At 38.4% G+C, this 26,793-nt stretch overlaps 1 protein-coding gene across 43 annotated transcripts in view; it reads right to left on the bottom strand.

The window, feature by feature from the left end:
• Nucleotides 1–3,886: 3,886 nt before the first annotated feature.
• LOC128658091 (calpain-8-like) overlaps nt 3,887–26,793 on the bottom strand; it is a 268,397-nt gene continuing 245,490 nt past the window's right edge. For all 43 annotated transcript variants that reach the window (XM_053712555.1, XM_053712553.1, XM_053712567.1 and 40 more), the window contains 5 exons: nt 25,634–25,767; nt 22,504–22,661; nt 19,418–20,566; nt 18,123–18,160; nt 3,887–4,208 (listed from right to left, as the gene is read on the bottom strand). In XM_053712555.1, the coding sequence (XP_053568530.1) occupies nt 20,519–20,566; nt 22,504–22,661; nt 25,634–25,767 (340 nt within the window). In that variant the 3' untranslated portion in view covers nt 3,887–4,208; nt 18,123–18,160; nt 19,418–20,518. The remainder of the gene's footprint in view (nt 4,209–18,122; nt 18,161–19,417; nt 20,567–22,503; nt 22,662–25,633; nt 25,768–26,793) is intronic.

Raw genomic sequence — 26,793 nt, 5'->3', positions numbered from 1 at the left:
ACCCGATACCTGGAAGCAATTCCTCTGGCTAATATCCAGGCGGAGACAGTGGCAGATGCTATGCTCCGGATATTCACCAGGGTGGTCTTCTCTGATCAGGGAACTCAGTTCACTGTGGAGATTACCAGACAATTTTGGAAGCTATGCGGGATAAGGCACCTGCAGAGCACTCCATACCACCCCAAGACCAATGGTTTATGTGAGTGGTTTAACGGGACCTTGAAGCAGTTGCTTCAGACATTATCCGCCACTCACAAGGACTGGAAAAGATTCCTGCTGCACCTCCTCTTTGCATACAGAGAGGAACCCACAGGAATCCACAGGGTTCTCCCCATTTGAACTAATATATGTCAGGAAGATATGGGGGCCCCTGGACCAAGTTAGGAGCCACTGGGAGGGGGTCACAGGGGAGGAGGGACCCTTCATTGTGGAGTATGTCCTCCAACTCCAAGACCGACAGAAGGACCTTGCTGACCAGGTGCGGGAGAACCTCCAGGTCGCTCAGCGCCGGGAGAAATGGTGGTATGACAGAAGTGCTCGTACCCAAACTTTTGCAGTAGGGCAGAAGGTAATAGCCCTGAAGCCTGTCAAAACAGATAAACTACAGGCTTCCTGGCAAGGACCCTACCGGGTGGTATAACAGCTAAATGATACCACATACCTGGTAGCCAAATGTTCAGATGACCGGGTCTGTCTGACCTTTCATGTGAACATGCTAAAGGCATACTTAGAAAGGGCCCAGGACGTGGCCACTGTCTGTGAAAGACTCTGAGAGCCTCCCCATGCCGGAGCTCCCCGGACCTCCCAAGGAGTAGCCGACATAACCTTAGACAAAAGATTAGGAACAGAACAGAGAGGGCAGGTCCGGCAGCTGCTAGAAGACTGACGAGAGATTTTCTCTAATGTCCCCGGGTATACCACAGCTGCCCTATACCAAGTGGAGACCCTGGGACAGGCCCCCTTGTGACAAGCCCCTTATCGGGTCCCAGGGGCAGTTCGGGACAGTATGCACCAGGAGCTCCAGGGAATCTTGGACCTAGGTGTTGTTGAACCATCCAACAGTCCCTGGGCCTAAATGGTGGTGCTGGTGCCCAAGAAAGATGGGACTACCCGGTTCTGCTTTGAGTACCGCAAGCTCAATGACAGAACCACCACTGAGGCCTACCCCATGCCCTGGGTCGAGGACCTGTTGGACATAATCACCCGGGACAACTTCCTGACCACCCTTGACCTCTGTAAGGGGTACTGGCAGATTCCCTTAGCCCCGACTCGGTCCCCAAGTCCGCTTCCATCACCACCTTCTTCAGCCTCTTCCAGTTTAAGGTCATGCCGGTTGGGATGAAGAACGCTCCAGCCACCGTCCAACGCATGGTAGATCACCTGCTAGATGGCCTCCAGGACTATGCTTGTGCATACCTGGATAACATTGCCATCTATAGCGACACCTGGGAGGACCACTTGGTCCACCTAGGCGTTGTCCTATATCGCCTCAGAGCCACCAGGTTAACTCTGAAGCCCGACAAATGCACCATAGGACGCTCAGAGGTTCAGTACCTGGACCACCGAGTGGGCTGTGGGAAACAGCAGCCTAAGTGGCCTATTTATCAAATGTCTGTCGGAACTGATCCGACAGTGCAGATCAGGTCCGACAGACATCGCTGAATGCGGAGATCAATACGCTGTCCGCATTCAGCATTGCAGCAGCAGCTCTTGTGAGCTGCTGGTGAAATGCCGCCCCCTGCAGATTCACGGCCAATCACAGCAGGGGGGGGGTCAATCAACCCGATCATACTCGATCGGGTTGAATTGTGGCGATCTCTGCCCGCCTGCTCAGAGCAGGCGGACAGGGTTATGGAGCAGCAGTCTTTAGACCGCTGCTCCATAACTTGCGTTTCTGGAGCTTGATAAATGGGCCTCTAAGCCTGCTAAGGTTGAGGCAGTGGTGAACTGGCCAACCCCCAGGACCAAGACCCAAGTGCTAACTTTCCTAGGGACCACCGGATACTACCGGAGGTTCGTCCCCAACTACAGTGCCCTGGCCAAACCTCTGACCAACCTAACCCGTAAAAGTCTACCCCGACAAGTCCTGTGGTCCCCTGAATGTGAGAATGCCTTCCAGAGTCTCAAGTCTGCCTTGGTCTCTGCCCCAGTACTGGCCGCTCCTAACCCAGCTCAATGCTTTTATGTCCATACAGATGCCTCCATGTTCGGGTTGGGAGAAGTTTTAAGCCAGATAGACAAACAAGACCACCTCGTAGCCTACATCAGATGGAAACTGTTGAGCAGAGAGGTAGGCTATGCGGCGGTAGAGAAGGAATGCCTGGCTCTTGTATGGGCCCTGAAGAAGCTACAGCCCTACCTGTATGGGAGACCTTTCCCCGTCCATATAGATCACAACCCCCTCATCTGGCTTAACAGAGTTTCTGGGGACAATGGAAGATTGTTACGGTGGAGTTTAGCCCTAAAGCCCTATAACTTTGACATTCAGTACAGGCTAGGAAAAAGCAATGGAAATGCTGATGGACTTTCCCGGCAAACTGAAGTGGCATAGCTCCTCGGACAGCCCTAGGCCAACCCGTGTGTGGATCTAGCCGGGTCTGCCGAACTGGAAAGGAAGAGCTGTCACAGATGCCGGGCTGCAGTGGTTAAGCTCCTACCCCCCTACCACCTACCCCCTCTTATATCTCAGCGGTTTTGGGCTCCTCAGAGTAAATGTGATCTCCCAGAGCTCTTGTTTCCCTTGTTTTGTTATGTTAATCTGATCTTAAGAGAGCTGGTTCCTGACAGACCCATCTTCTCAGGCCGGCCGGGCCCCTGGATCTACTGGCTGGCCGCCGCACCCAGCATCCTCTGGAAATCTTTACCTCCAGTTGATTCAGAGGCCCTTTGCCTCAGAGCTCCACTCTTTTGGGGATTGGTACCCCGTGGGGAGGGTGAGATATAGGCCAATTGCCGGAGGTGAGCTCCATGGAGAACCAGAGTTTCCGAGCCCCATTCAGCAGATGGCTGGCACCATGGAATCCCCTGTCCCCTTTAACTCAGGTTGCTCCAGTGGCTACTTGTCCTAGAGCTCCGCTCTCTTGGGGATTTGGACCTCTCAGGGAGGACTATAGAGGGGGTGATTTTCAAGGGTGATCCCTCCCAGGAACCAGGGTTTATGAACCCCCTCATTACCCCCCTTTCCCAATGGCCTTCCCGGTGTACGTTGGATAAGCTATTACTCCGACCCCCAGCCATGGATCAAATCAGTTTTTGGACTGAAGCAGCTGGGGCCAAGGGCTTTCCAACGACACCCTGGAAGGGCCGTTGCTCCCCCCGGGATCACCCTGAATACACCATCTTTGTACCGCTGGACACTGGGGAGCAATGGACACAATGGACAGAAGCCAGCCTGTCTGGAGGGGTGGGAATGGCAGGAGATGTGAATGTCAGATAAGGCTTGTTATCAAGATCAGTTTGGGTATAAATGTTGTGTGTTTTCCCTAATAAAATGTTCTTCTTTGTTCACCTAAATACTAGTCTGTCTAGTTATTTGAGTGGAGCTTTGCTAAGATCGTTTTCTCCGCTACATAGCGACTGGTTCCAGGTGCTAGAAGGATCTGTTTGTGGAGCTACCCATTTGGGTTTAGCTGGAGATCCATCACAAGGCATATATGTAGCCACCAATCAGCAGCTAGTTCCTAGTAATGCATTTCTGTTCCTGAGTCTATCTAGGTATGCCATTGAACAAAGGATATCAAGAACTAAGCAAATTAGATAATAGAAGTACAATGGAAATTTAAAAAAAATGCATGCTTTGTTTGAGTGAAAAAATGTTGGGTTTCATGTCCCTTTAAGTAGCAGATCATTTATGTAGGAGACTGGAATAATGACAATCCATCTTGGATGCTGTTAATACAAGTTTATTTAAATTACTGGTATCCCGGGTGAATTACATCAAGGTAAGTTCCCAAACACCATGCAAACACAGTCCCTGGAGCTATTAGAACCAATCGGATATACCAAGATGTACCAGACGATGCACAGTTCCACCAAAACAAAGACATGAGCCCATTATGGTAAAGCTGAGTTGGCCTTATGATCAACATATTACATTAGTTTATTTCTGAAAACCACTTAGAAGGAAAATCAGAATAAAATCACAGTTTTCTTTTCTAGATGTGTATTGCTCCTTATAAACAGGTTTAGACCGCTGCAGAAGAGTGCCACTGTGAAGAAAAAAAAGTACAGGTTATGTTTGAGACAGAAATGAAAATGTAAGCAAAATTATGACCAATCTTTTTTTTTTTTTTTTTAAATATTTATTTATTCAATAACAGAGTGAAAGATATACAAGATTCATAATTTACGCCACGCAGGGCCATGTTAGAAAATACAGCATAACAAAGATCAAACCCAACACATTTTCAACAATTTCGCTTTGTTATTGTTTTTCCTTTTTTCAATAAAAATAAATATATATTTAGCTAATTTTGAATTATGCAATACTTCTTACAACACTCCAAAAATAAATACACTATAGATATTATACTAGCAATGAAGGCTTAAAACAATTCATAGTAGGAGGGGAAGGGGAGAGGAAAAAAAACGAAAAAAAAACAATATGTAATAATCCACTCCTCTCCTCCCCCTAGCCTCATCCCTCAATCTCCCCAGAAGTCTGGAAAGTCCCCAGTTAAGAGTGCCATACTAAAATAGTCAGATTTCCTAAAAGGATAGATTATCTGTTTTTGAACCCTAATTGGGAAAGTCAATATCACTTTAAACCATTTCTGAAAAAAAGAAGCCACTCTTTTCTCCTGTGATATATTTACATTAAACTGTTCTAAATGTATCTGTGTCATTATTTTGTTAGTATATTTTTTAATCATAGGACTATGTTTTGATTTCCAAGACTTCAATATGACATTACGTCCTATCAAAATTGCCATATTAATTAGGGCTATATTTTCCATGTCATTTATATTGGGATGAAGAAAAAATATATATTGAGATTCTAGCTTACATTTCCTTTCCAAATATCTATTAATCCAAAAATTAACTCTACTCCAAAACTTTTGTATTTTGGGGCAAAACAAAAAACAGTGATTGATATCTGCCTCTGGAAAATTACATCTGGAGCAACTCATCCTATTTTGTTTAGACCACTTTGATATAATTGCTGGAGTCACATATGACCTATAAAGAATTTTCACATGTGATTCCTTGTAGCTAATTGAATTATAGGCTTTATGCATTCTTCTGATACTCAAAGTGATCTCTTTAGCTGAGATCTCTCTGAAGTTTTTGTTCCAATTATCCTTAATCCTCTCTAAATTATTTTGTCCCGTTTTCTGCATTATCAGATTGTACCATATTGATACAAGAGTCAGCCCTGCTTTATATGCCTTCAAGCGGATATCTAATACACCCAATGACCAATTAACCCCATGTATCTCTTTTAACTTATAGAAGAAATATCTAATTTGTAGAAAAGCGTAGAATTCTTTGGGAGATAGAACAAACTCCTGTGTCAGTGCCTGAAAAGTTTTAATTGTCTGCAAGTCTGGATCTATTAATTGTGCTACATACTTTAAACCCTTTTGCTCCCATTTCTTAAAAATACTTTGTTCCAATCCAGGTACAAAATCTGGATTCCCTCGTATAGTGAGGTAACCTGACACCAGGTTATTGATATCAAGTTCCTTATATTTAAACCATGAAACTATTACATTATATACTGTTTTCTTTCTAGCCACCTCTTTGGGTATATTTTTGGGATTAAGATGTAATAGCCCTTTTAATGAAAATGGTGTTATTAAATTGTATTCTAGTTGTGAGTATGACATTAGGTCTTTTTCTACTAACCAGTCACAAGCAATCTTAATCATAAATGCCCTATTATAAAGTTAATATTTGGGAATCCAAGCCCACCATATTCTTTTTTCTGCATTAGTTTTTTAAGTGCTATACGTGCTTTCCCCCCTTTCCAAAGAAACTGTAAACAATGTGAATGGAATTTCTTAAGATCTTTCTCTTTAATAAAGAGCGGTAAATTTTGACAAAGAAATAATATTTTGGGGAGGAGGATCATCTTCACCAAATGAATTTTGGCTGAGATTCCAAGGGGTAAGGCCTTCCAATTCTGTAAATCTCTTGCTACAGATTCCCATAATTTTTTTATAATTTAACTCATACCAATTGACTGGGGTTTTACTTAGTGTAATACCTAGATATTTAATCTGTTCTTCTGCCTCTTTAAATGGAGTGAGGGGTATGCTACTTGCATTTTTGTGTAAGTATTTTGGACTTGGAAAGATTAATCTTATATCCGGAAAATAAACTATATTGATGTATTATATCTAATAGAATAGGAATATTCTTCCGAGTGTTTTCCATAAATACTAATAAGTAATCTGCATAAAGTGATAATACTACTTTCCTTCCCCCCAGAAAAATGCCTTCTAGATCTTTCCTTAAACTGGTTGCTAATGGCTCAATTGCGAGATTAAACATAGAAACATAGATATTGACGGCAGATAAGAGCCATAGGCCCAGCAAGTCTGCCCGACCTTACCTAATAGTATAAACTTATCTAGTTCGTAGGATAGCCTTATGCTTGTCCCATGCATTTTTAAAGTCCCCCACAGTGTTTGTTGCTACTACCTCTTGAGGAAGTTTATTCCATAAATCAATCACTCTTTCTGTAAAGAAGTGCTTCCTCAAATTACTCCTGAATTTACTACCCTTTAGCTTGAGCTCATGACCCCTTGTTCTTGAATTTTCCATTTTATGTAAAAGAGTAAAAGAGTATATTAAAGAGTAAGGGGGATAGAGGGCAGCCTTGTCTCGTGCCTTTGGAGATAATAATCATGGGAGAATATTGCCCATTAAAGGGACATTAAACCCAAAAAATTTCTTTAATAATTCAGACAGAGAATACAATTTTAAACAACATTCCAATTTACTATTATTTAATTTGCTTCACACGGGTGAGCCAATCACATGAGGCATCTATGTGCAGCCACCAATCAGCAGCTACTGAGCCTATCTAGATATGCTTTTCAGGAAATAATATCAAGAGAATGAAGCAAATTAGATAATAGAAGTAAATTAGAAAGTTGTTTAAAATAGTATTCTCTTTCTTTTTTAGGCTTTTGTCTATTGTGGTATAGAAGTATGGCCGGGGGCCATACAGGGAACAGATTATAAAATATGGGGGAAAAAAATCAAATCCAATTTAGATACAGCAAAATATGTATTATTGGTACTTGCATTGTCACTTAATTATTCTATTGCAATGTCTTTTTTGTTTTTTCTTTTCTTTTTCTTTCTTTTCTTACAAGAAGTATTGTTAAAAATGTATTATTGTTTTGGAAAAAGCTGTAATCTTGAATTGGAATAAAATAAGATAAAATAAAAAAAAAATAAAAAAAAATAGTATTCTCTATCTAAATCATGAAAGAAAAAATTGGGGTTTAATGTTCCTTTAATTAAGAGCCTCGAAGTTGGCTTAGTATAAATCATTTGTACAAATTCTTTAAAAAGCCCTCTTAAACCAAATTTTTCTAGGGAGGTCAATAAATGATCCCATGTGATGGCATCAAAGGCTTTTTCCGCGTCAATTGTAATTATTGCTGCGTCTTTATTCTCCCTTGATTTATGCTTATTACACCATATATGCTCAATAACTGTAAGCACTCTACGCATATTTTTTGTGGGGTTCCTTCCTGGCATAAATCAGGATTGGTCTGTATGTATAAGAGGATCTAACATAAGTTTAAGTCTATTAACCACTATAGCTGTTAATAGCTTGTAGTCATTGTTTAATAATGAGATGGGTCTATAAGCATCCGACGACTCTGGATCTTTATGACCAATCTTAATCTAATGTCTAATATGTGTATTTTGTCATATGTAAATGTAATATTTTTCAATAAATTTTGGATAAAAAAAAAAAAAAGACAAATCTAAGGATTAAATGTGGGATTGTAGTTAGAAAGTTAATAACTGCTATAAATAAATCAATATTTATATATATTCTAAGTTTATAAGTATATATTCTGCTACAATAGATAAACTAATGGAAGTGCTTACAATTAAAGGTTAAAGGAACAGTCAAGTCCAAATTAAACTTTCATGATTCAGATAGGGCATGTAATTTTGAACACCTTTCCACTTTACTTTTATCACCAATTTTGCTTTGTTCTCTTGGTATTCTTAGTTGAAAGCTAAACATAGGTAGGCTCATATGCTAATTTCTTAGACCTTGAAGTCCACCTCTTATCTGAATGCATTTTAACAGTTTTTCACCACCAGGGGGTGTTAGTTCATGTGTGCAATATAGACAACATTGTGCTCACGTATGTGGAGTTACCTAGGAGTCAGCAGTGATTGGCTAAAATGCAAGTCTGCCAAAAGAACTGAAATAAAGGGGCAGTCTGCAAGTGATTAGATACAAGGTAATCACAGAGGTAAAAAGTGTATTAATATAATCGTGTTGGTTATGCAAAACTAGGAAATAGGTAATAAAGGGATTATCTATCTTTTAAAACAATAAAACTTCTAGTGTAGATCGTCCCTTTAATCTCCTCAGTGTTCTTCAGCATTTGCACCAGATGCTGCCTTCATGAAGCAGAGAGAAGGGTTTGAGGTTTGAATATATAACAGATTAAACTCATGAGCTGCACATGAGTGGTTCATTAGCATTAAAAGTGACTTCAGTGTGTAAATTAGATAATTTATTCTTGCAATGAACAAGTGTAATCTGCAAGAAACATGTATGACTGTGCCTTAGGTCCTAATAGGACACAATTGTCATGGATACCAGGCTGCCAAGGCTACCCCCACCCCCCTACTACTTGGCTCACTCCTTTTTACTGTAGACTTGGCCCTTTCATAACTTACACAATCTCCCAGACTCTACCTATTGCTTGTTTTGTGATTTGTACATCCTCACAGAAAAGCTGATCTCTGACCTCTGATCGCCTAACCCCTCTCCGGCTGTCCAGGCTTCTGGAACTGCCAGTTGGCTGCATCACCCCGGACACCCGCTAACTTATACGCCAGGTCGCTCCAGCGGCCCTTTGCCCCAGAGCTCTGCTCTTTTGGGGATTGGTACTCCTAGGCAGGACAAGAAGTGGGGTGATTTCCGGAAGGGAGCTCCCTTGGGAACTTGGGGTTGTGGACTCCCCTACAACCCCTACTTCCCCTGACTTTTCCAATGTACGTTTGATCACCTGCAGCTCCGGCCCCCAGCAACGGATCATGTCACTTTTTGAACTGTGGCATATGGGGGCCGAGGGCTTTCCAACGACACCCTAGCATAACCACCTCTGTACCATTGGGACTCTATGGGACTAGGGACACTATGGGGGGCGCCAGCATGTCTGGAGGGGCGGGAATGGCGGGAGATCTGGGGGTCAGATAAGACCATTATCAAGATGAGCTGGGTGTATATGTGTGTGTGTTTTCACACACACAACAAAGTTCCAGGGACAGGACGGACTCTCTAGGCAGAGGAGCTACCCAGTCAGTATAGCCGGTGTCCGTCACAACAATGATATTGCTTTTTCCTACTGTTGTATATATTTTTTTACAATAAACATTTATTTTTACTTTTAATATGGAATGTGATTGTACTGTTTTACTGTTATACTTAAATAGTGTGATGAAGTTGCTTTTGTTCTGATACAGTACCTGCATAAATATTTCAAATACAACATATGTTGTATGAGAAGAAAGTTTAAGAGGCTTGACTAGCACTCTTTCCTAATAAGATAATAGTGAATATTTAAGTTAAAATGATATAACTTTAATGATATGCGTTAAAAATGAGGACAAATCCTTTTTACACAACCCACCAACCATAGATAGCTAAAAACACTGTGTAAACACCCCCTGTTTCCTGGCCCGATAACTGCATGCGTTGGCTTCAGGTGCCAGGGGTGAAAAACACAAAAATAGCTTAAAGTTAACACAAATGCATTTCGGCCTATATGCTGGCCTTTTTCAATGTTAGAAATGACAAGCCGAGTCTGCATCTCCGCCAAGCAGTAGGTAGGCAAATTCACCTGGCAGAGTCAGCCAGGGGAGTCCCTCCGATTCGGAGAGGAGTGGGGACAACATCTCCAGTTTTCTATAGGCTTTAAGAAGTTGAATTTTGGATTGGAAGTTGAAATATTTTATCAAAACTCCCCGTGGGGGGACTACTTTTTCCGTTGATGATCTATCACCCCCAATTCGATGTGCTCTTTCCACCTTTAGTGGTAGATACTCCGCAGGTATACCCAGCAAGCTAGGAAGTGAGTGTTCAGCAAAATAGAGTAATTCAGAAGGGTGAACTGATTCGGGCAGACCCACCAGACGAATATTATTCCTGCGGGAACGATTTTCCAAGTCATCAACTTTTTGGTTTAAGTACTTGTTTTGTTGGATCAGTTCTTTGAGTTGGTTGGTGGAGGAGTGATGGCTGTCCTCTAGGTCAGATATTCGCTGCTCTGCACCTACCAGCCTGGAGTTGAATTGCTTAACCTCAGTTGTTAGTGTCCATGCCTTTCTGCAAATTATCTAGTTTGGACAGAAGCAAGGAGTTGAGTTGCTGTGCCCCTGTCTGTGGCCCACTGTCTACTAGGGGAGTTGTGGATTTTGTGGGGGAGGCATTTTGGTGTTGGTCTGGGGGCTGCTTGGTTTTTTTTATCTTGCTGGGTCCTATTTCTGCTGGACATTTTAGGAGCAGTCAGGTATTTGTCCATACAGTCCCACCAAGTACTCTAAGCACAACACTAGAACCCCTTGTTAGCGCTAACCATTCCAAGTTTTAAAACGGGGTACAAGGTCTGTGGTCCCTAGGGACCCTTATGAAATCATATGAGGATAGTGCTAGCTGCACTCTTATAGCGTAAAACACTGACGTGGGTGTACAGTATTCTTTTAAGGCTTTACTTTATTTTTATTATTTATATTTTTTGTGACTATTATTTCTGTGGGTTTTATAATCCACTCTTATTGATGACCTATATTTTTATTCACAATTCCCAAGTTTTGCTGTGCAGTTGCAAGATATAGTTAACCCATTGCAAGATATAATTAACCTGTTCTATGGGTCAGCAGAGGCTGTGCAGCAAGTAGCTCATTTAGTGACCAGGATAGGAGCTTTGGGAGCGGGGTATGTTAAATGATTTCACAGTCGTAACAAGTATTGGCCCAAGAAGTGCTAAACTGCACCGGGAGAAAATTGAAGCCTCACTCAGAGAGATTTCAGGTGTCGCAGCTCCCCCTGGAAACATGCGTCTAGAGCAAGTATGGATGGAGCTCTTACCCCACAGAAAAAGCCTTCCAGAGTCCAGGAAAGGTAGAAGTGACAGGGAGAGGTTTTCAAGAAGGCTGCAGACACCACGAGGGCTGGCAAGATGGCGGCCGGCACTTTCACTGCTGCTGTTCCGGTGGTGAGATTGTGATCGTTGGGTCTCACAAACAGCAGTACCTTTACAATACGATACCTCCAGACCTTTAAGCAAGGCCAAGGAAAGGTTTGGGAGCTAGCGTGGCACTTAAATTTAGCTTTAGTGTACACTTGATTATGGAGCTCTCACCAAGCACCTCCACACTGTAGCTCCGCCCACTGGAAGTCGGTCTTTTTCTTACATACACATCAAATGTAGATAATGTGGAATTCTTAGATCTGGTTATTAAGAAGGTTGAATATAGACTAGAGACAGATGTCAATAGGAAACCAACTGCAACCAATAACATTTTGCATGTGTCAAGCTACCACCACCCCTCCACAGTTAGGGGCTTACCAGTTGGAGAATATCTAAGAATTAGAAAAAATAGCACTACAATTGAATCTTTCAAAAAGGCAGCATCAGACTTAAGGGACAGACTACTGCAACAAGGGTATTCCAGGAAGTCACTGGCTAGGGCATACCACAAAGCCCTTGCAAAAGACAGGAATGAACTATTAAAACCCAAAGAGCGTAGTACAACCAACCCACTTAGATTCATCTCCACCTATAACTACCAAAGTGAACACATTTCAAACATATTTATAAAACATTGGCACATTCTGAGGGGGGATGAACAATTAAGATCCATACTACCAGAGAGACCCTTGTTCACATTAAGAAGGGCACACAATCTTAATGATCGCCTAACCAAAAGTCATTTCGACAGAAATGCAAGGAAACACCCACTTTATAAGGGCTCTATTCCATGTGGGGACTGTTAAGTGTGCCAACACATGGTCAAAAAAGAAGTCATGGTTGACAGATTAAATAAAAAAATGTAAGATTAACAGGCATATCAATTGCCAAAGTACTAATGTTATATACTGTGTGTCTTGCCATTGTGACCGGTTCTATGTTGGTAGTACCACTAGAAAGATGGGAAAACGCAAAACAGAGCATTTGAGCAATATTCGTAATGCACACAAAGTACTTTAGAATGGCAAACAAATTACAAGTGTGGCGAGACATTTTTTGCAATACCATGGTGGAAATACTGGAGCTTTTAAATGTTGGGGGCTTGAAAAAGTTAAACCTGGCATCAGAGGTGGGGGTTGTGAACAAATACTTCTTTAAAAGGAAACCAATTGGATCTTTAGATTGAATTCAGTTATGCCAAATGGAATGAATGAAGCTAATAATTATTGGGTTTTTCTGTAAAATGAGGGATCTTAATACTATCGACTTGAAAATAAAGAATAAATTTGTCTGGAATATTATGATAATAACCTATAACATTGATCAATTACTTAATACAAACCAGCGTTAAAGAATATCACACTAAGCATTTTCTGGCTTAGGAAATTCATATATAATGAGGGTTTTTTTCTATTTCGCTGGAGAGCATGTTTGTCTGATAATTGTACAAGTAATGTGTGTTAAAAGAGTCGTCTAGATGACAACTAACCTACTCATATGTGTGCTCTGTGAATGCAGAAGTTCAGGAAACATAGGTAAAAGAAACCATATGTTCACCAGAAGGATCACTACGACACAAAGATTAGTAGCACTACACATATTAAAGAGGTTTGCGTAGTACCGGATCTCAACATACACACACAATTCACATTAAATTTGCAACAATAACATTGTTAAGATCGTAAATTACATAGGATGTCAGTTTCCACAATAAATGCCGCCCACTATGTAAGGTCATTAACAGGACCAACCTTATTACACGCCCATGGATGAATAACCTGACAGTGCCGACTGGCTCAGTGGTGGGCGTTTTCTATTATTGATCGGTCATTAGATGATCTGTGTAAAATAGGGCCCTTATAAGGAAGACAGCATTATGGCTTCGGCTTATTATTTCTAACATTGAAAAAGGCCAGCATATAGGCCGAAACGCGTTTGTGTTAACTTTGAGCTATTTTCGTGTTTTCACCCCTGGCACCTGAAGCCAACGCATGCAGTTATTGGCCAGGAAACAGGGGGTGTTTTTAGCTATCTATAGTTGGTGCGTTGTGTAAAGAGGATTTGTCCTCATTTTTAACGCATATATCAAGCTATATAATTTTAACTTAAATATTCACTATTATCTTATTAGGAAAGAGTGCTAGTCAATCCCTTTAAAATTTCTTCTCTCTATTGTATATATAGAATGTACCCAGTCAAGCAGCAGATACATTAATTGTATTAAAAACTGATGTGCAGTCTCTAAAACATATTGTCTATACTCCCCTTCTTTTGTATCTTATTCTCATTTTTTGAAAATTATAAATTGGTTGGAAGTGTGAATGCTAAAATTTTCCATATTTGATGATTTTATAATAATTATTTGTAGGTATCTGATGATATTGATATCTCAAATTAGTTTTTACTAATATCTATAGAGATATGTTTCCTCCAAACCTTCCATCTTTGCTTTTATCTCTATAATCCTATTTGCTACCTCTAAAATGATTTCTATCTTTATTATCATATATTTCTATATTCTATATTTTTTTGTAATTTAAATTTGACCTCCTTTTTTGGTATTATGTGTTACTATTAACTTCCAATTTTATCTCCTGGAGTTTAGTATAAGAACTGTTCCATCAAAGTTTTTGTAGGGGACAATAAGCTATATATCTTGCTTGTTGAGAGTTTCACTAATAAGGAATATACAGAACCTTTGAAAATGTATCAGGATGAAATTTCCATTTTACATTGCATGTGCACTATAGGTAGAATGTGGTTCTAGAGAAAGAAATAGAACCAATGGCACTACAGATAACTTTAACCCTTTTTGTTACTAGTAATATCCACTAGTAATATAATGGATACAGTATGGTGCTATGTAGTAAATATCAATTGCAAAAGAAAATTTGAGGAAAGGTAAAGAGAACCAAATCATCAAAAAAGACTACACAAACAGCACTCTGGGGGTTAAGTGTTCATATACAGAAATTACATTAATGCACGAAAGTCTTGTGTGCTTATATAGGGACTTAACAGACTTGTTATCATTGTAATGGAAAAGGGGTGTGTGTGTGAATTAAAACATAACTTTTATTATACATAAATAGAACAATAAAACTGGAAACACTTTATTAAAAACTCTCTTAGGATTCCTCTGAAGATGCCTACAAATTAATTGCAAAAAGTACATGTTGTGCTTTGTCCTTCCAAATGGATCTAAGTTAATAACCTAGTTTTGTCAGTAACTCGCTTTGATCGATTAGAAATGACAGGTTGTAAAAAGATCAATTCCCAAAAATGAACCTTATTTAAATAGTCATATAGTGAAAAGGCTAGTATTGCCAAATCTACAATGTTATCTCACTGAAGGTTAATCATAAGCTGAACTGTCTATGAATCACAAACTTATCAATGGATCTAATGCTGTGACTCACAGTTTCTTGATATTGTATGAAACTTGAGTGAATATTAGTTTGAAATAATTGTGATCAACTGATAGTAGTAAGGTATCAAATAATATAACACTAATCGCCACAGGTACTACGTTGTTGGGTTACTATAATAATGCAACCTAGGTTTAGTGGCTCAGATTGAAATATGCAGTTGTAAACAAAGACTGTGAGAATAAGCCTATCTGTAATACCACTGTTGCTCGACAATTATAGTCGAATATGTATGAAGGCACTGGGGTTTGTATAACAATATGCGTAGATTTCAACACAGTCTTGCTCTCTTTATTATACTAGTATCACGCACAAGATCTCACTAGTTCTCACGTGTTGTTCACTCAAGGGTTAATACTGTGCAGTAATATATTAGATATTTGAGCATATCGTTACTTTTACCGTTATTTTTCTTATGTATCCTATATATCTAAGGTTTTGTCTAATGTTCACCAATAATGGGTGTGTGTTAGTTGTTGCCAAAAACCACAATAAGGATAAAAGGTGCTGTTGCTTAATCGTAACACTTGTATAAATTATTAAATAAATGACTGTTAACCTTTATACGTAATTATATTGATATAGTGCAAGTTGAAAAAGCCAACTTAGACTGCGAGAGCACAGTAGTGGAGCATGAATTGACTTACAATATACTCGAGAGTGCAAAAATATATTGCGGGACTTGATATATCTCCCAGTTAATTACGCTCCTATTAAACACATTTGAGAATGCCACTGAGTGCTGAATGATTTGTAATATAATCTTCAGTTTCGTTTGTATGATAATTATTACTTACACCTCAGTTAAATCATATATTAAAGTCAGTACTGTTTGCATATCACACTCTCATTTTTGTTTGTGCTGTGATCACTGTTTAAGCTTCAGTTGAATCACCAGTTATAGCCTCTAGAATTTACTTGTTTTACTATCGTTTGAGCCACAACCTTCGTATCCTATCCAGATTGTATTTTAAATACTGATATAGAACGCCCTTCCTAAGCGAGTTAATAGCGAGACATAAAGTCTGTTAGTAATCAATTACTGGAAGCACACTATCTAATGTAACAGCTGAGCAGTTGTAACTTGCTGCTTCAGCCTTACATTTTACACATATAAAGTAGTTGCATCTGAGAAATGACCTAAGGCCGTATAAAACGCAGGAGCTCCAGGACTCACCAGTACCCTAACTGCCCTGACATGTTTCGCCGTAACGGCTTTATCAAAGGGAATTCTATACCGGTATTTAAAATACAATATGGATAGGATACGAAGATCATAATCAGGTAGATTACGAGTTGTGCGTTCGTCTTTTAACGCTGAAAAAATGGTAATTTCAGCATTAAAACAGCAAAGCAGCCATTATAAGTCTTGTCAGTATAGCTGTACCGCAAGCTTTTTAGCCTGTAACGCACCGTTAGTCCCGCACTCGTAAAAATTACGTTTTTTTCATGGGACTTCCATAGTGCTAAAAACAAGAAAATAGAGAGATGCACTCAACTGAGACAGAGCAAAGCTCGAAAAACTTCCGTGCTTGTCCACCAGGTCTTTTTTATTTTTGATAATTATGTTTGTTATTTTTCATAATTTAGTGTTTGTTATTTTGTAACTAGATACTTTGTAATTTTTATAGTAGTGTTAGGATTTTTTTATGTGTATTTTAGTTTTATTTAATCGGTAGTTAGTTTAATTTTAGTTTAATAGTTATATTAGTTTAATTGTTAGTTTAAATGTAATTAACAGGTAAGTTTTAATTTAATTTAAGATAGGGAAATTGTAATTTTAATATAAAGTTAGGGGGCGTTAGGTTTAGGGGTTACTAGTTTAAATTAATTTATTGCGATGTGGGGGGCTTTCGGTTTAGGGGTTAATAGTTTAATTTAGTATATTTTGCTGTGGGGGGCTTGCGGTTTAGGGGTTAATAGGTTTTTTATAGTGGCGGCGGTGTCGGGGAGTGGCGGAATAGAGGTTAATAACATTATGTAGGTGTCGTCGATGTCAGGACAGCAGATTAGGGGGTTTAGACGTGGGGTTTATGTTAGGGTGTTAGGTTGAAATGTAACCTTTTTCCCCCATAGACATCAATGGGGCTGCATTACGGAGCTTTTCATTCCGTGATCGCAGGTGTTAGTTTTTTTTCTAACACACTCTCCCCATTGATGTCTATGGGGATAGCATGCATGAGCACATCAAAGCAGCGCTTGTATTTTGTGCGGTATGGAGCTCAACGCAACCATATTGCATGCACAAGCCGGCTGTTTGAAAACTTGTAATGGCAGCGCCATGGAGGGTGAAATAACGCAACTTTTGTTGCATTCGTTAAATACCCTCTATAGTGCAAAACTTGTAATCTACCTGAATGTTAGTAAAAAATGCATTGTTTTGTAGTTCTTATCTGATAAAGCCTATTAGAGAAATACGTGTAGCGGGGTAAGCCTTGAAACATCTGCAGTGGGCTTTTTTAGTTATGAGAATAAGAAAAGTCACAATTTTCAGGGCCAAATTACATGAAAATTGGGAAAAATATATAATGATAGTATATTGTAAATTTATTTTATTATACATAACTAAACATGTTATACTAAAATCTCAAGGGTTTTACTGTCCCTTTATTGCAACTTCTTTCACTCTTTTTAATTAGCACAGTTTTTTACTTTGGGGACCAACTCTTTTTGAAGTCGACCACTGGTTATATAAATTTAAATATAAAGAAAACACCATTGTTCTAAGAACTTTATTTCATTAATTGTTTAATGATTTATATCTTGACGATGTAGATCACATCATTAACTAATAAGTGGATAGAGACAGATGTCTAGATTGTCTGGTGTGTGTGTAAGGGGGATATTTTCCCACACCTCCAATTTCTATCGTATTCTATCATATAGTAAAATGATATTGCACATTATTATGAACAAACATTAATGAATATCATATGAATAGAAGATTTATTTGTTTTTCATGGAAAGAACTTACTGAATATATCCCAGAAAATGGAAAACCTGTATTAGGATTATCACACCATATATATGGCTGCAGCAATATTACAACACGGCCAACCAGGATCCTTGCTGAAGAAACGAACGTCTTATTGATGACATTCTGCATCACAGCTGCTCTATATTTGCATATGATTCTGACAGATCAGTCTAAATTTAAAGAGGGCCCTAATATTTGTCACTACTGAAGATTGTCAATTACTGCAGAAACATGTTAGATGTATGATATGGTATATCATAAAATTGCATCTAATGTACTAAGTAAGATGAAATAATGATAGAATACTTAACATACCATTGATTAATAATTCTGTCCCAGGACTTCAGTTATTTCTGCAGGAATATAAAGAACCACTTGTAAGGTAAAGAACATTTGTACATCGTTATCAAAATCAGGAATTGCAATATTATTGCCTCTCTTAATAAAATAATTCAATAGCCATCAAATTGATTAAACATTCATTAAAGGGATACTAAACCCACATTTTTTCTTTCATAATTCAGATAGAGCATGCAATTTTAAGCAAGGTTCTAATTTACTGCTATTATCAAATTTTCTTAGTTGTGCTCTTTCTATCTTTATTTTAAAAGCAGGAAAATGAAACTTAGGAGCCGGTCCATTTTTGGTTCTGCACCTGGGTAGCGCTTGCTTATTGGTGGATACATTTAGCCACCAATCAGCAAGCGCTATCCAGGTGCTTAACCAAAAATGGGCCAGCTTCTAAGCTTCACATTCCTGCTTTTCAAGCAAAGATAGCAAGAAAACAGAAAAAAAATGATAATAGGAGTTAATTAGAAAGTTTTTTTAAAATTGCATGCTCTATCTGAATCATTAAAAGAAAATCTGAGTTTAGTATCCCTTTAAAGTCAGAGTTTTGTGGTCTCTTTAAAAACAAGACATCAAAGCACTTGAAATAGAAGACTTGTATCTTTCTCAACTTACTCTGTTGCCCTTTAAAGGGACATGAAACCCAAAGAAAAAAAAATCATAATTCAGATAGAACATACAATTTTAAACACTTTCCAATTTACTTCTATTATTTAATTTGCGTCCTCTTGTTATCCTTTGCTGAAAGTTTTATCTAGGTAAGCTCAGGAGCAGCAAATAACCTAGGTATATATATAATGATTGCCTTTGGCTCGCCCATGTGTTCAGTTAGAAACCAGTAGTGCATGGCTGCTCCTTCAACAAATGATACCAAGAGAATGAAACAAATTTGATAATAGAAGTAAACTGGAAAGTTGTTTAAAATTTTATTCTCTATCTGAATCATGAAAGGAAAATGTTGGGTTTCGTGTCATTTTAATAATATAATTCAATAGCTAACAAATTAAACATTCATTAAAGCCAGAGTTTTATGGTCTCATTAAAAACAAAACATCAAAGCACTTGAAATAGGAGAATCTTCCGCAGCTTACTCTTTCACCCTTTAATGTGTCATTTAATTTAGCTGTAACCATAGGCTTGGAGACACACAAGAATGCTCCCCTCTGAACTATTATTCAGTGGCATTTCTTAAGTGTAGTAGCAAATAAAGTTTATGCCCATGTGCAAGCATATTGCTTGGTTAATTAAGCACTGATACTTACACACTTCCAGTGGATTTCTTGGAAAAGATTCGTAGTGAAAAGTCCCCATTCTGACTGGGGTCATAAGTATGTGGAACAATCAAGTATTGTCCAACAGGCAACTTGAAACGTCTGGAGATGTCCCGATGCTTTTTGTAGATTTCTGCCCAAGCCACCTCTCCAGTTTTCAGAAGATCATCTTTACTTATTTCTGCATCAGGAAGGTCTTCAGACTAGTGTAAAAATAAATTATTGTCAATAGTTTGTATAAGATGTTAGGTGTGAAAACAGAAATGTTTGAATGTTTAAATTTACAAATTATTTAAAAAATGTAAAGAAAACTTACACGGACAGATTCAATAAAAAAGATTTTATATATAAAAAAATACTGAAAATATAAAGATATATGCCGCTACGGAGACACAACATTTATAACAGTAACACATCTTGTGCTAAAACAAGTTTAATCTATGAGAGAAAGAAAAAATACAGGCCACCTTTAAAAATTAATCTAAACTAGAAGGAACAATGAAAGCATTTGAATGAATTATAAATAATCTAACATTGTATTCTATAGCACCGATTTATCATTTTCGGTCTGACATTATACGCTGTATTGTATCATGCCTGACATGCCTGATACGCTGTTGGCATTTAAAATTGCACAAGCAATTCTAGTGAACTGCTTGTGCAATGCCGCTAGCAGGGGATGTCAATCAGCCTGATCGTATAGGACCGGGTGGATTGCAGACCGCAGCCTCAGAGGCAGCAGACCAGTTATTGAGCAGCGGTCTCCGCTGCTTCATAACTGCTGTTTCCAGTGAGCCCGAAGGCTCGCGCGGAAACAGGGGCATCAGAGGCCATTCAGCCCTTGATACAACATTGGCCCCTCTATCTGAATCATGAAAGAAAATGTTTAAGTTTCATGTCCCTTTAAGGGCACAATTATCTTCTGGTCTGCTTGATCCATATTAACAATAACTGTCAAATCTTTTACAAATCAAAACAATTTGCAATAGTTATTTTGACTAAATAAGACCCAGTGCATGTAACAGTAACAAACCACCTCTTCTTTGGAACAACAAGAAAATCAGCATTGGTAAATCCAGTTTATCATTAAGATTATATGACCATGTCAGGGTGTTTGGAACACAGTACCTCTTTAGGGATCTGCAAGACAAAACAGAAAAGGAAATGCAAATATTTTTATCTATACATTTTATAAACATACATAGATCTCAAGATAAAGGCCCCTTTTTTAATTAAACATCACTGCAAACACTTGCCTTGTACAAATACGCTTTTACCATGTGTACAGAAAATACAAAAAGAAAATGACCATTCAAAGGGGTCCATTTATCATTGTCAGCATACGCTGTCGGCATTTATCATTGCACCAGAAGTTCTGGTGAACTGCTGGCGCAATATCACTCCCTGCAGATTTGCGGCCAATCGGCCGCTAGCAGGGGGTTTCAATCAACCCGGTCGTATTCGATCGGGTTGATTTTTGTCTGCCGCCTCAGAGGAGACAGACAGGTTATGGAGCAGCGGTCTTTAGACCACTGCTCCATAACTTGTGTTTTTGGTGAGCCTGAAGGCTCGCCAGAAACACGGGTCGTTAAGCTCCGTTCGGAGCTTGATAAATAGACCACAAAGTGTCTGCAACATATTTCATTCAGATATCTGTTTTATCATTCTACGTGCGTCCTTTTTATAAACTAACAAAGAATGAAGTACAACAATGTGTATAAACAGTTACATAAATAGATGTGCGTATAAACAGATGTCTGGTTTCAGTAGAAGGTTGGAATTATTTCAAGTTTTTTCTAGCTATACAATTTAATATAATAAGAAAAATGCAGCTAATAACCTATTTTCCAGAACCTTTAAATATACAGGCCAAGGACTACAAGTGTCTAACACTGCAAAATAGTAGGAACTGCATTACTGAATGAAGCTAACTATAGTTGAATCCTGAAAATTGGCTAAGTTCATAGGAAAAGTCACAGTCGAGATCTGTACGCTTTGCAGTTCCTTAACACGAAACCTGCCAATCACCAGAGGCTTCTGGCTCAGGGGCTGCAATGAGTCCAGCTCCAATACATGATTTTACCTATGTGTTTATCCACTTTGCAGGGCTTAGCAAATAGTTTGCTAGGCCCAGCAATACACAAATTACATGCTGCAACAATTTAGAACTTGGATATTTTGCATTAGAATGTCCCTTTAAACTCTCTTTTCTGCCTCCCAGCAACAAATATACCCAGCTCTCTCCAATATGTGAAATGCTCTTAACTTCCATTCACCTCACAAAACCCCTCTTAAATTCTTATTATCTTTACTTATGGTCTTTCTTTCTTTAGCTCACAAAAAAAATAGTTTTAAAGTGGGCGGGTATTTGAATTTAAGCAGTAAATTAATCTTCATTACAACTGATGAAATAAACTTCATCTAAAATATCGCTTCCAGATCTGTTTATACAAATCGGAAAGTTTACTATCACTTTAAAGGGATAAAAAGGTTAAAATTGATATGTGCATGAGTGTATTTACATTTTAAATAGAAGCATTTTTGCAATTTACTTCTTTTAGCAAAGATTTTTGTTGTAAAAGTTATTACGGTTTCAGCGGCATATGCACATATGCTCCGTGTGACTAGATCTAGATGCCTGCTCAGTAAGTTGATGGTGGTGTATATTGCATCAGCCAATACTTTTTGTTTCATACAAGTCAATAATGACTCTGTGAGAAATGGTGTTTGGATGCTGGTGCATGTGACACTAACCGCATATGTGCATATGCTGCTAAAAAAACATACATAACTTTTACTAGAAGCATTTTAACTTATAGAAGTATATTTCAAAATATTTCTATTTAAAATAAAAATGCACCCATGCACATTACTACCCATTTAAAGGACACCAATACGAGTTAATCTGTAATGATTTATATCTGTCTGCATTTTATCCCTTAAAAAAATAAAAATATCCAATAAAACATGATATATTCCATACAGATTTTAAGAAAATGCAATGTAAAAAATATTTCTGTTATAGGCAAAGACTAGAGCTAAAGTAATTAACAAATGTAAAAGAGGATTATACTAACACGATACAAATCGAAGCCTATAGCCAGCAGATCATCTCCATCGGCTTTTCTGCGGTTCTTTTGAATAAGACCCACAATGACTGTACAGAGAGATTCCTCACTGTCTTCATCTGGCTCCTCCAGCTTAAACCTAAAGCGGGGGTTTGTCCAGTACGTATCTATGTGAGAGAGAACAACAGCACTGTTAAATTATGGCACATTACATTAAAGGGATATGAAAGCCAAATTTTTCCTTTCATGATTCAAATAGAGCAGCAATTTTAAGCAACTTTCTAATTAACGCTATTATCAAATTTTCTTCGTTCTCTTGGTATCTTTATTTGAAAAGCAGGAATGTAGGCTTAGGAGCTGGACCATTTTTTAATCAGCACCTGGGTAGTGCTTGATTGGTGGCTAAATGTAGTCTGTTGATCTCTGGTCAGCACTTATACTTTTGAGGATAGATGGTCTAGATAGACCTTTGTTTTTTTTATAACTGTTATCCATACTATTGATCTGTGGTTTTCCATTATAAACTAGAACACTACAAATGGGGAAGGCTGAAAATATGTTAGGCAGGTTTAGTAAGTGAATAATAAATATGTAGCTGTTAAATATGATTTTTTTTATATTTTATTTTAAAAGCTCCCTTTGAATCTTGTACACGGAGCAATAGATTCACTTAAAGGGACACTGAACCCAAATATATTATTTTGTGATTCAGATAGAGCATGCAATTTTAAGCAACTTTCTAATTTACTCCTATTATCAATTTTCTTCATTCTCTTGCTATCTTTATTTTAAAAAGAAAGTGCAGTACCCTGGACAGCACTTGTTTATTGGTGGATGAATTTATCCACCAATCAGCAAGAACAATCCAGGTTGTTCACCAAAAATGGGCCGGCATCTAAACTTACATTCTTGCTTTTCAAATAAAGATACCAAGAGAATGAAGAGCATTTACTAATAGGAGTAAATTAGAAAGTTGCTTAAAATTGCATGCTCTATCTAAATCACAAAAGAAAAAATTGGGTTCAGTGTCCTTTTAAGCATTTCCCCCAAGCCATTCCAGCCTCTCCAGTTCCATAGTAAAGCTACACTCTACCAACTCCAACTCAGATTCACCCAGTCAATTAACAATTCTGCCTACATTGTGCCATGACTTACCTGGACTTCTTTGGCTAAGTACCAAACTTTTTTATCCTCAGGACTCCTGTAAATATTGGGTGGGATGCTAAAGTATGATGGGTAGATGGGTTTTATTGCCATGCTGAATAATTATCAGATAGATATTTGCTAGGAACATTTTTTAGTTTTGTTCATCACAAAAAAAGGTCTTTAGATTCATCTGATATTCACTCATGGGGCTGTTCAAAATATGTTAAGAAAACTCCATTCACCTGCTATTTCCTATGGAGTATGTCTCCAGGCACTAGAGGATCAGTTGGACATAAAGTTCAAATAGTAGCTAGTGCTACTGCAACAAGCTAGCAACAAAAAATACAGAGCTATATTAAGAGTGGAGTGAAAATGTTTGCTGCAAGCAATAAAGGGTTTATCGGAGGTGTTTGTGCTCGTTGGGCTTATAGCTCGTATTATGAGTTGAAAGTAAACGCGATCGCTTGAGTGCAATCGTGATTTACGCTAGAATGATTACCGTGACTTCAGAGCTCTGGTTAACTATTTTGAGAAAAAAAAGTTGCACAAAACTATATATAAGGGCAGTGCAGCCCTTTGCAGTTAAAGGGACTGTCAAGTCCAAATTATTTTTTCATGATTCAGATAGGGCATGTTAATTTAAACAAATTTCCAATTTACTTTTGTCACCAATCTTGATTTGTTCTCTTGGTAGTCTTAGTTAAAAGCCAAAACTAGGAGGTTCATATGCTAATTTCTTAGACTTTGAAGGCCGCCTCCAATCTGAAAGCATTTTGACAGTTTTTCACCACTAGAGGGCATTAGTTCATGTGTTTCATATAGATAACATTGAGCTCATGCACGTAAAGTTACCTTGGAGTGAGCACTGATTGGCTAAAATGCAAGTCTGTCAAAAGAACTGAAATAAGGGGGCAGTTTGCAGAGGCTTAGATACAAGGTAATCAGAGTGGTAATGGTAATGGAGTTTTCTCTCCATTGACTTCTATGGGGGAATACGTGAATGCGCAAGCAATATTCTAATTTTGGCTTTTTGTGCTCGTCAGATTAGCATGTGAGCGACACAAGTTTACTTTGAACTCATAATACAAGCACAACCCAATGAGTGCAAAAATCTTATTCTAGCGCAATTAAAGGGACAGCAAACCTCAAAAATAATGTTATATAATTCTGCACATAGTGCAGAATTATATAACATTATATTAGCCTTATCTGTAAAAACGTAATATTCCCTTTGAATTTTAAAACCCCCCTGCTGTTTTACAGACCCGCTCTCTGTGCTCTTCTGAGCGGGTCTGTTTTATTCACACAGCGCATCGGGCCAGCTGTATAGTCACAGCCCGGCCCGACCGCGCCATTATACACAGTGCAGCTCGCTCCTCCTGTCAGACAGAGCAGGAGCGAGCTGCACTGTGTATAATGGCGCGGTCGGGCCGGGCTGTGACTATACAGCTGGCCCGATGCGCTGTGTGAATAAAACAGACCCGCTCAGAAGAGCACAGAGAGCGGGTCTGTAAAACAGCCGGGTTTTTTTAAAATTCAAAGGGAATATTACGTTTTATACAGATAAGGCTAATATAATGTTATATAATTATGCACTATGTGCAGAATTATATAACATTATTTTTAAGGTTTACTGACACTTTAACGCTCGAGTGGGAGCGTTAATTAGCGCTCCACTTGTAATCTGGCCCACTGTGTTTGTAAAATAAATTTTTAATGGGGTCAGATTTTGCCAAGGAACAAATGAAGTGAAACTTACATATTTGCTTGCTGCCTTTCCTGCCCTTTAAATAATGGTTTTAACTGTATGAACAAATCAATTACATTTTGTCACATGCATTCCTTCATTTGTTGACTCGTCAAGGGGACCATTTGCTTATCATATTCTGGGAAATTTAAAACTAGCAACATTTTTGTTAATTTTAGCATCTATCCAAAAACTAATGGACATTTTTAACAATTATGAAATAATTACACATTTTTAAAATATTACCTGCTTGTTCAGCATGGCCACCAGAACTTGTCCCGCTCTTCCAGCTTCCAGGAAAATGTGCTAAGCTCCATACGTGTTGCACATTAGTAATTTCCACCCTATAGTACTCTTTAAGAAAGTCCGGGAAGGCAATCCTGCAAAAATAATAGCTCAAATGAACCTTTTTTACATGAAAGAACATTTAGCCCAATTATTTCACATCTACTGTGCAATATAAGTACAGAAAATATAATTTCATAAACACATTCAATTGTATGGCATGAATGTGCTGTGTGTATTAAGAAATACTGATGTATAACCAGCCGTATTTCAAAGGGTGGATATATTGATGATGTTTAGTAAAAATAAAGAATTCATGCATTTGACCAGGTAACATTATACAACTTTGATATATATTATTATTAATTTTTAAACTGACACTATATGCCAATAAGCTATGACAAGTGCATAATTAGAGTGTAATATTTACAAAAACAATTGCATGAATTTTATAAGGACAGAGAGCCCTGCATATTAGCTACACCTACGGTTATTACACATTTGAATTGCACAGGTCAGGGAAGCTTTTGTACTAAAGGAAATAAATAGAGAGGAATTCAAAGAAATGGAGAGAGTGTATATAGTGTAGAATAGTGTAATATAGCATAGTACAGAACAGAATAGTATAGCACAGTACAGTACAGTATGGTGTATTTTAGAAGCATCTTTGAAGATGTGTGTTTTTAGATAATGCATGCAATTCTTAAAGCTTAATGCTGGTCTTGCAAAGTGCCTTATATTAGAGTGTTAGGTAGTAATGATATTAAGAAACAAGGGTAGGGTATAGGACAGTGCTATTGAAAGCTGTGTACATATTTGACTTTGTCTTGAGGCTATTTGCTTTTCGACTGAGGCCTAGATTACTAGTGGAGCGCTATTTAGTTCTCCCGCTCACACATTAACTTCTATTGGTTGATTTGAATTAGAATTAAAAAAATCAACCAATATAAATGCATTCAATCTTCAGTGTGTTGCGGTGACAGGATGAACATGGATCGGGTGGAAGAAAAGAAGAGGACCGCCCAAGAGGATCCAGGAGCTCCACCAGGGGACCACCACAAGAGGACCACCAACGCCATGGACCCACTGCTGCCCCCAAAGGATCCGGATTAAGGATATTC

This window comes from Bombina bombina, chromosome 4 (assembly GCF_027579735.1).
Source record: "Bombina bombina isolate aBomBom1 chromosome 4, aBomBom1.pri, whole genome shotgun sequence".
Taxonomy (NCBI): Eukaryota; Metazoa; Chordata; class Amphibia; order Anura; family Bombinatoridae; genus Bombina; species Bombina bombina.
Note: the sequence above shows the minus strand (reverse complement) of the source record. Positions and strands in the feature narration are given on the sequence as shown.